This window comes from Triplophysa rosa, linkage group LG25 (assembly GCF_024868665.1).
Source record: "Triplophysa rosa linkage group LG25, Trosa_1v2, whole genome shotgun sequence".
Taxonomy (NCBI): domain Eukaryota; kingdom Metazoa; phylum Chordata; class Actinopteri; order Cypriniformes; family Nemacheilidae; genus Triplophysa; species Triplophysa rosa.
This window is the reverse complement of record NC_079914.1, coordinates 10,053,569-10,064,962: the sequence shown is the minus strand read 5'-3', so window position 1 is coordinate 10,064,962 and position 11,394 is coordinate 10,053,569. Positions and strand designations below refer to the sequence as shown.

Below are 11,394 nucleotides of genomic sequence, written 5' to 3'. Positions count from 1 at the left end.
TTGATAGTTATATTTAAATGAAAACAGGATATTTACTGACCCTAACGTCATTCCAACACATGCTGTCTTTCATGTCACTTACATTTTGTACAGATGATCTTGGGTCGGTCCCATTTGCCGTTAGCGCGGCATTTGGTGGTGGGGATGTGGCGTTGGATGAAACCATCTGCGCACTGGTAACGCACCACCGAGTGTATGTCGTAGTGCGAACGTTTCCGGCCAATAACAAAGGCGTTGTCCACTGTGGGTGGAGCTCCACACAACACTACAAAAACAACCAAACATAGTTTTGATTCAGTTATCCACTGTATTTATAACATTCACGTTTTGATTACTGATGCAAAAGTAAAATCTTATCCCCTATTGGTTTTGTTATGTGCCAAAAGATTCAGTCATCAATTATTTTTCATCACGTTGATCAAAACCTGTATGTGACTCTTTCTTCAGTGGAACACAAAAGAAGATATTTTGAGAAATGTCTCTGTGGTTTCGTGTCCGTACAATGGAAGTCAATGGGGTACAATATTGTTTGGTTACCAACGTTCTTCAAAATATCCTCTTTTGTGTTCTGCAGAAGAAAGAAAGTCATACAAGTTTGAAATGACATGTGAGGAAATGATTTGTGTCATGGCTTTATTGTTGGGTGCAATCGGCCAGCAAGACAGACAGTAAGACGGAGTACAAAAAATAAAGACTTTAGTCCCCGGCCTATTCTGATTTGACTGTACAGCGCCATTGTCCAATGGCAGAATCTCGTAGGTCTGCTGCACTGACATTTCTATAATTAGTCAAACTCGTGTTTGTTAAATTGCAATTCTCTTTTCCACCTTTAGGTGGCGCCCTTGCAGTTGAAACTCCATCACTTGACAGCATGCAACCTCACTCTGTTTTTGTGGCAGTTGGCCTGTAAATACTGCAGGGAACCAATCAGCAGCTCCGGCACAAATCAATTAGAGCTTGAGGCATACAGATCCCAATACACAGCGTGACATCACAACAGCAACGATACGATCCGAGATCCTGCTCGCCACCAGTTTGTTCATTTGGATCAAGACGTAAGCTGACCTGTGATCAGTGAGGGATTAATATCTCTGACAAACTTTATGACACTGGGACTTTACACATAAGTTTTACTTTATGAAACCGAAGCTGTGCCGTCCCAAAAATAAAAAAAATCTTTATTTACAGTACACCCATATGCTGTTAGTTCTTAGTGGAACACGAGAGGAACATTTTGAAAAGTCTTCACGCAGTTTTCCATTCAACTTGCAAAGACGAGAAGTGGTGCACTCGGTTAAAACACCTGACATTGTTTGTAATGTAAATTGAACATTTCATAATATTTTCATGTATTCTATAAAATTTCCATGGTATACTTTTCATGTTTCAGTCATTTTTCAATGTCAATTTGTCATAATTTCTGTAGATACATAACTGCGTGATATTTATAAAAATATACATATACTGTATATATATATATATATATATATCCGGCAAAATTTCACATTTATTATCAGTTTTTCTGAATATATTTATAGGTATGTGTTTAGGTAAAATGATAATGTGTGTTTCATTCTGCGTACTACTAATATTTCTCCCAAATTTCAAATAACAATATTGTTTCTATTTGCAGAAAATGAAATCTGGAGCAACAGGTCAAAATAACAGAAAAGATGCTCTGCATTTTTCAGACCTCAAATGCTTCAAAGAAAACAAGTTCAGATTCACCTTTAAGCAACACAACAGTCATATTTGTCATTAAGAAAAGTTCAAGAACTATTTTTTATGTGATAACCTGGATTTTTATCACAGTTTTCATGTGTCTTGTCATGCTGTCAGTCTTTCACATTGCTGTTGGATGACTTCATGTTTGATTTTGTTGAAATTCAACAGACACTGGACTGTAATGGCCCCAATACATCTAGAAATGCTGATAAAATGAACATTTGGAATGGTCTCGTCATTTTTTCCATGGCTGTATATATATTTTACGTATCAACAGACGTAACAGACTGAATTACAATAGCTGATATATAGCGAAAATAAAATAGACTTCAATATATTTCAAAACGATAGCTTTGTTTAAGGAACAAGATATTTACGTAGTATATTTGTTATCAAAAATATTGTGAGCTGTTACTCAAGAACCATTGCGAAAGAATCACTGAGTCAATAAGACCACATCATTGAGTCAATTCATGAACCGCATCAACTGGTCGATTAAAAACAAGTGAAGCGATTGGAATTTCTCTGTAAAAAACAGCATCCAGCATCAGAATGACATGAGATTTTCTTTTTTGAACAAACTATTCCTTTACCCCCCTACAGAAAACCAACCTGAGAATCAAATCAATTCTGCTGAGGACCTGCAGGTTATCTGTCACCAAAAACGGGCAGGAATTGTCACCCAATCAGTGACGACTATAAGAATAAATTGATCCGGGGTGTCAGGTGCCGGTCGCTCCCTGATGAGTGTTCTTCTACGCCCACCCCTGCGTCCTCCTATAGGTTCTCTGTCTGAAGAGAAAGACTGCTGACCTTCTGTGTTGAGGACAGCAGCCAAATGTCACGCTCAGAAGAGTCAGCGATCCTCCTCAATCCCAACAAGCCAAACTCACAGTCGACGATAAATCATAAATAAATAACAAATATAAAGTCGATACTCATACACACATTCGGGCTGTACGTTTGGACTCGATGACCCGAAATGTATTTGGATACTTAAGCCGCAATGAAAAATGTATGAATGCCACAGGATGAGATGATATCAAACCCAATGGCATCTACAAACAAATGATCCAAGGCCTTTTCAAAGACGTTTTCCAGTTAGTACTTTGCTCTCAAGGTTATTTTTATTGCATTTTTTAGCTCGAATAATTCAAATAACACTTGATTTGATATGCTACGCTTCAGTGATTTGTCATCTTTTATCTACCTTACATCTATTGAATATGCATGTGAAAATGTCCTTATACTGTATATTGAATTTCTTGAAAATCGTTTTTGCATTCATGTCGTTCATGAAGTCCATGTTAACAGTCTCCGAGGTCTAAGCAAAGTAGTTTATTTATCATAGAGTCATCATACTGATCTGACACCTCCGATCGCCCCAGGATGTTTCACACCCCATTCATACAAGCATGAAAGCCGGCTGGCAGGCAGAAGTCAAGGTGATTCAATAACACAGTCACAGATAGGAGTTTCTTCGGCTGAGTCAGCATTCAGCATCGCCTCGGGGATTGTAGCAAACACCAGAGATTCAGACATCTTCATTTCCAGCGAAAACGCCAGATCAGCAAAACAACTATCACAACACCACAGAAGAAGACTTTTGTTTGCCACAGTTAAGGCCAGTTCACACAACGGACGATATTGACAACTATAAAGATTGCTTTATAAATATAAAAATTGATCAAATAGTTTTTAAATGGGTTGTACACTGGACGCGGAAGCTCCGAGTCCTGCAGCGCCATTGTTTGTAAAAATGAACATGTTGTTTTCGATGAGTGTACACACACCGCCACCTTATTATATGAAGGTTTGGCTGGAGACATTAGGTGGTCAATAGAGGTGACAGTTCGAATGCTAGAATGACCAGGGGAGAGCTGATGGACAAAAGCAGACAGAGAGGCAGGTGGTGGGGACAAAACTTTCCCAGGTGGTCCCGCCAACGACAGCTGGTTGAGCTGTGTATGCGCGGCAGCCATGCGGCTGTTTGCTCAACATTTCGCAGCACACCGCATTAAACATGGAGTAATTGGCTTTATTCTTTATCGCTTTTGTAAATTGTTGCTATTGCCCACAGTTACACAGTGATTCTCCAAATTCATGTTGTGCCATGTCTGCACATGGAAGCTGTGTCGACTGAGAGTCCAACGGTCAGATCATTGCTTCAAGTGCTTGAAGACATTACGTTTTAAAGTGCCAGGTTAGCCTACCACCTTCAATAACAAGCTCTAATACAATTTTAATATCGAGTGTTAAATATAAAAGGGAGTTTGGGATTTGAATTCGAAGTGAAAAACATGCTTCATCGACTCTCAAGATTAGGTCCGTCTCGGTCCGAGCCACCTGAGACGTGTGGTCTGATGAACCCGTTCTCCAGCTGGCCCTCGTGAACCCCGTGTCTCTTTAAATCTAGCTATGGCAAACGGACCCGCCAAATTCCATAGCTTCGGTCTGCTTCATATGCAAATATCCAGACAAAACTACTCTAATGAGTCCACAGAGGTGTGATTGGAACAGATTGCGTCACAGCACGACAGCCGAGAGTGGCTGAAGAGAAGCAGAAGCGCTGTCGTGTCAAGCCGTCGCCCTCCGGAGAACCCACCATCAGACCCTCGCTGTTGCCCGGGATGACTCTCATCAGAAATGAGTGACGGGTTATTGTTGAGGTCGTTGTCTGACGATGAAAGATGACGGTGAGGTGTGAAAATGGAGTAGTGGAGCTTACCAGTTCAGCGTGACAGAGAAATGAAGGAATGGATTGCTTTTAAAGAAACGTCTCACCCAAAAATGAAAAGTCTGTCATTTGTTCGCCCTCATGTTGCTGCGCATGATTTCTCTTTTGAAAATTGAAGAATGTAATGGACACTCAAACATAATGAATGATAACTAGGGCTGTCATTCTCTAAACGTCCTCCGAAAAGCTTTTTGTAATAATATGAGGGCGATAAATTATACAATTTTTGGATGAATTATTCCCTTTAAGAAGCACAGGAAGAGATGAAACCAAAAGGTGATACAACATCTGATGAAGAACGTGTGAATTCAGTTAACAAAAGGAGGTCACCGGTGGAAACGGTTTGAAGCGAGGTGGTATCTGGCCTCTTTTCCGCCGCCTCCTCTCTCTCACCTGTGCCTTTCTTGCAGATGTAGGGCAGGTTGTAGTTGCAGGGCACGTCGTTCCATTTGCCGTTCTCATGGGCGATCATAACCACGCAGTCCTCCCCGCCCGCGAAGAAATTATCCGGCTGGTTCTCTCTCCAGTTCTCGTATTGCTGGAGGAGGAACAAGGATATTTCAGGGCTAAATCCAATCCGATGGATTTACAGGGTATTTGCTGCAGCGTCTTACATATCCAATGCATAACAAATGTCTTTCCAGATACCTAATGGGTCTGATATCTTACACTCATTGTATAACTGGCTGGCCGTCAGAACGTCTTTGTAAAAAAAGTTGAAAAGAGACGTCTGCTGGGATTTGCATAATCCATCTGAGCATATTCCCTGCATAAGTATTGTCTTGTGAGTCAAAGTGATTCATTTTATGTTCTGCTTTTAGCACGAAAAACTACAAGGACACCAATATTATGCAACTTATGTACGAGAAAGAACAATTCATTTGCATTTGTTCATTTTACAATTTAAATTGTAAACCAAGAGTCATTTTTTTGTCTGGGTTATCATGTCCCATATCCCATAGTTCACCCCAAAATAGAAATTGTATCATCATTTATTCATCCTCATGTCATTCAAAACCTAGTTATGACTCTTTCTTCTGTGGAACACAAAGAAGATATTTTGAGAAACGCCTCCGAAGGATGGAAGACAAAAGGGAGAAGTGTTGTTTGATTACCAACATTCTTCAAAATATCTTCTTTGAAGTTGTGCAGAAGAAAGAAAGTCAAACGAGGGTGAGTAAATGATGACATTATTTTGATTTTTAGGCAAACTATCTCCTTAATTTTGTCCAGGGCTGTTGCATAAGCCTATGGCCCGGGACAGTATTTTTGTTTGTCCCCTCCAATGAATGCCCTTTGTAGCTTGACCCAGTGTTAAAAATATCCTTATGAGGTTAACCCTGTGTTCAGCATAGTGTGAAAAGTCTAGTCTCACCAGATCCATATGATCAGTCCACTGGAAGTCATCTTCAACCATCCGGTCATTCAGACCAATCCATGTGTTCTCATGACTCATACCTGTTTCAAAATCAAAATGGTTTTGCATTAAATAAACCCAACACACTTTTAAATATAAAAAATGTTTTACTTCATAACCTAATGCAAAAAGAGAATTAAAGGTCAAATGAGTCATTTTTTTGAGCATCTATTGACAGAAATGCAATATAATATACATAACTATTTAATAGCCCTAAACGGACATACAGTGCGCTTTGTAAATACGTTATCTCCTTCGCCAAAGAAGCGAAAACATGACAACCTGGTGGCTAGCCAAGCTACAGTATAAACAAGCGTCCGACTTTAAATGAATCTTCCAGCAGAAAAGTGGTCATCGGAAATGCAATGAGTCGCAGGTGTAAACAGCAATTCCTCTCATCTGACCGATCAGATTACACGAGACGGATGTTAACACCAAACGTAAAGGGTCTCGGAGCCACAGAATGCTGTGAGTAATGCTTCAATTCACCCGGTTCATATACCCTTTACATAACAGGGCTTATGGGAGCCAAGCAACGGTGTTATCACAATCACGATTTAAGGCCATCCCAGATCGTACCCCAGATGCATTCTGGGGATTTTTTTGGGGTGTGGGTCTAATGGAATTTCAATCATGGTCTTCTCGATTAACATCATTACAGGGCCCGTTAATCTTTCTAATGGTTGTGCCCCTTTTATTGAAGGGGTGGAGATGTCCATTTTCAAGGCGATTAAACACACTTTTTGGTGAGCGCCGTGGCTCTGTATGCAGACGGGGTAGACGGCAGCAGAAGGCATGCTGTGAGAGGCCGCACTGAGCGTCATTACCCTGGATTTTAGCCTGACTAGGAGCAGTCAAGTTGAAGAGATCAGTACTGCGGGGAAGGTCAGCAATTCCCTCACTTGTATTAGTTACATGGCTAGCTATTAGCTATAAGGGACAGTTCACCCAAAAATGAAAATTCTGTCATCATTTACTCACCCTCAACTTGTTCAAAGATGTTTGGAGAATGTTTGTAAGCAAACTGTTCTGGGGCACTATTGACTTCCATAGTACAGAAACAACTACTCATGAGTCAATAGTGCCCCAGAACTGTTTGGTTTCCCACATTGTTCAAAATATATTCTTTTGTGTTCAACAGAACCAAGATTTTTATACAGTTTTGCAATAACTTGAAAGTGAGTAAATTATGACAACATTTCATTTTTGGGTTATTTATCCCTTTAATAAATCTAGGATAGGCAAATACTTGAGTTTAAAGGCAAATCAGAAAATGGTTAGCTAATACAGAATATTTGTGATATGACATCACATAAAAATATGAAGAGTTTGGTCCCAAAATGACATTTTTTACATTTTTCAAAAATCATGTTTTTTTTATTGTGCATTCCACTGCAGTTGGTTTGTTTTAATTTAAGCCATAAAAACTCCAAAAATACAGCTAACTAACACGACAAAACACAATAAAAATGTGATAACATAATAAAAAAACAAAAAACAGAGTTTCATTTTGGAACCAAACTCTTCATATGCTTTTTTCTTATGTACTTTCCGTATGCTTTCCAAATTATACTACAAGTCAAACATTTAGGGTTACTCGACTGAAATGTTTCTCATGATCTTTAAAACTAAAAAGCGTTTTAAAATATTTTTAAAGTACTTTTTAAAAGTATAATTGTGCTAATGTATTCATTTATTTCATTACAAAACTAATTTTATATATAAAAAAAAGATTGATTTGGACTGAATAATGAAGAAAAGCAGCCCAGAAACACCTTCGCAACTGCTTCAAAAGCATCTTAGAGTGAGAAGCTGGTTGATAGTTCAAGGCTCTAAAATATATTAAATCTTGATTTCTTTCATCTGTTATAATTTAAAGAGTTCTAAAGTAATAATAAAGAATAAGTGAGTGATCTTAAACTTTTGACAGGTGGAATATGAAAAAACTTTCTCTTTTTCCTCCAACAGGTATTGTCTTTGAAAATTGTTGAAACCTTAACTTCGTACAGCACTTTTCATATTATTTCCCCCCTCACTTTGGATAAAAGCATCTGCTCAATGTCTGAATGTCAAAAACAGATGACTGTCAAAGTAGAACATTTTTCCTTTTTGTTCTCAAGGTCTAAAGCAGGGAGGCGTCCTGGAGGGCCGGTGTCCTGCAGAGTTTAGCTACAACCCAAATTAAACACACCTGAAGCAGCTAATCAAGATCTCACCAGACACAGCAGAAACTCCCAGACAGGTGTGTTGAGGTAGGTTGGAGCTAAACTCTGCAGGACACCGGCCCTCCAGGAACAAGTTTGGGGACCCCTGATCTAAACGTTTAATTCTAAACAATTAGACCTTTTAGTCATCCCCTCCTTATTAAGACATATTTTATTCCTAGAAAACCATAACAGCACCAACTATACCTCAATGGTCCATAAACTACAGTACTGACCATTAATGAAGTCCTGCTCTTGTGTGGAATGGATGCTGGCCAGGTGGCCGCTGTGTTCCCTGCAGTCCTTCTCTGCATCTTCCCAGGTGTGTCTGCGGGTGAAGTATCTGTAGCAGTGACCGTGAAACTTCCTCCAGCTGTGCTCGCAACCCTCCGTGTCTGCAAGACAGAGCGCGAGAGAGTTACAGGAGAGATAGTGTGTGGTTCACAAATCTAAGAACACTGTGATTTGTTTTAGTTTAATTTGTTTTCCTGTAGCTCAACTGGTAAAGCATTGTGGTAAAGTAGGTAAAGCTGCAATTTTATGTTTTAAACAGAGATGGCGATAGAGAGGCTGAAGTCAGCATTCATAAACAAAACACACCTTTATTATTCACATAATTTATTCAACTTTTCAAAAATTTCCTAAAACAAATCTCAGATTTTCATTGTAGCCTTGGTCACTATTGTTCGGTTGCTGATGGGATGCTATAAAAGGCCATTGAGCTCTTAATCTCACACCGACCCCTTAGCGTTCAGCTTTAGCTCATCTAAAATGACACCTCTGTGTTTTATTTGACCCGCTTGGTTGTGTCCCGCTAATCCACGGATGTAAGCGCGAGCAGTTTAGCATTCCCAAAAACCCTCTTAATCTATTCAAACGACAACAATCTTGCAAAACCTACATGCGATGGCTAATTAAACCCTGTCACATCGCTGTCAGAACGACTCTTTTTTTTTACCCTCGGGACTTGAAGAAAAGATCATCTGTATTTCTTGTGTGTGTGCTAGAGACTGTGAAGGTTTCTAGCCCGGTTTGGCCGCACTGCCCAATTCACGAAGCTCAAAGCCTGTTCCGCCCTTTTCACTGATAGCAAATATAAAGCGACGTCGGTAAATTGGCTTCTGCAAATTGGGCCGTATGGGGCTCTGTTTAGCATTCAGAAAGGCCTGGGAACTGTCTGAACGTGGGAAAGATGAACAAAACCGCAAGAAAGACGCAGAGAGGACAGTGAATAGACATCATGTTGATGCGTCCCAAAACCACTTTACATTCTCAATCTCGATCAGAATAAAAATTGAGGCCTTTATTATTAATGACTGTACTTAGAGATGAGTATCTATAGTATATTAGTATATCAAATGTATCATAGCATTTGTTTTCTGTATCCTCTACAGGCACATGTTGGTATTACCTTGAGATCACGAGATGGTTCAAAGAAATATGTTGCGAGCTTCTTTAATCATTCTGAGTCAGAATGAGCTACCTTCACCTTAAACACAATCCTGCCAGTAACAAAAACATCGCAATCATTTCTGATATATTTTGGCATTCAAGTTGCTTTCTCTTATCTAGGGGGAAAAAACAGACCGGCTGTTCTTTGCTGCTGAGGCTAGATCCACCGCACAGCTTGACAGAAACACCACACTTCATTTCCCCGGCGGGTGATGTTATTTGAACATACTACGAGCTAGTCTATATCCTATTCTCTTACCTTGACATAAAGCAAAACAAAATCACCACAAGATGATCAACTACCTCAAATTTGAAGAACAAGACCAATTATGTTGTATATCTATTAGCAAAATGTCATTTTGGACTGACATTTGTCTAACCGACTTTAAGCACTTGGTTAAACTGTTGTACATTACTTACTATAGTGTAGTATATACAAATCCAAATCCAAAACAGCAAATAATTGCGTGTTTTAGTCCCGTTTCTTTGTTTCTCCTTAGCCATTTTGCTGGGTGTTTTGCTACCCAGGGGAGCGTGTCCCAGGGAGTGTCCCGACATGTTCACGTGGGAAAGTGACGTCAATGCATACCCTCTATACTTATGTAACATGCTATAGTATATATAGCGTAGCATGGTACGCTTAAGTGGTTTTGAACAATACTATATCAAACAGTATACACAAATGGTAAGTTTAGTATACTTACTGCAACATACTAAAGTATGTATACACGGCAGTAGAGTATACTTTAGTGTTTTTGATCAATACTATAGTAAACCGTACACACAAGTGGCAAGTGTAGTATACTTACTGTAACATACTACAGTAAACAGTATATACAAATGGTAAGTATAGTATATATATTGCATATATAGTGTAGTATAGTATACTTTAGTATTTTTGAGCAATACTATAGTAAACAGTATATACAAATTTGACTACGCTTCACTACAATACATACCATAGTATACTACAGTTTTTTTTGGGAGTGCACATAATTCACACGACACCCTTAGAAAATGGTTGATTATTTAAAAACACCATTTTAACTACCAAGAAAAAAGAGGGGCCTTGAAGCTTTTGGTTGCCCAAGTTTGGAAAGCTTTATAAGAAATAAAGTAAAACCGAGAGATCATTACTGTATATACTGTATTCACTACATTGCAACATTACACATTGCATAATGCATTTGGTGACCAAATCAGCTTGACTGCATTTATTTCTTCTGGTTGTTAAGAGTTTCATTTTGCATATTTGAGCGCTGATCAAAAGCAGCCGCTTGCTGCACATCAACCTCCGACAACTGCAAAGCTAAAACGAGAAAACAGCAGGCTATGTTTAGCGTCGCATGTTAAAGCAGAACCACACAGCGTACGCCCTACCCGTCTATTCACCAGCCCATGGATAAACAGTTTGACGGCACTGTTAAAGGTACATTGAAATACAGTGGGAATGCATCCAAATTGGCTCGCTCCGGCAAAGCCTGCTCTCTTATCTCCAGTTGCAAGAAGAATAGAGATGCTGGAGGCATTACAAGTCACCATCAGCACACCCTGGCTCCCGGCCCAGATTGAGAGTCAGAGAGCTGGGGAATGAACGGCTGTCACTGGTCCACCACCTGCAAGCTTTTACCCCAAAGCCACGTGGAAACCACAACCCTTTGAAGAAAGCATCGCTTTACAGCTTTCACAGCCAATGATACTGTATCTGTGAGCATCCTTGTTCATTTCTATCTTCATCGAAAGGTAACAGATTTTTCTTTTATCTGGCGTTCTTTTCAAACGTGGCACGCTGATGGACTGGCACGTTTTGTGATTAATACTCAGCAAATTGAACGAGCAGCAGATAAAAATAAAAAGGC

General features: G+C 39.5%; 1 protein-coding gene across 1 annotated transcript in view; it reads right to left on the bottom strand.

Moving 5' to 3' along the window:
- The window catches only part of ncanb (neurocan b), a 97,098-nt gene that overhangs the window by 4,277 nt on the left and 81,427 nt on the right, over positions 1-11,394 (bottom strand). The window contains exons 11-14 of the mRNA XM_057326154.1: positions 8,320-8,478; positions 5,838-5,920; positions 4,856-5,000; positions 83-265 (exon numbers count right to left, since the gene is read on the bottom strand). Coding sequence (XP_057182137.1) covers positions 83-265; positions 4,856-5,000; positions 5,838-5,920; positions 8,320-8,478 — 570 coding nt within the window. The remainder of the gene's footprint in view (positions 1-82; positions 266-4,855; positions 5,001-5,837; positions 5,921-8,319; positions 8,479-11,394) is intronic.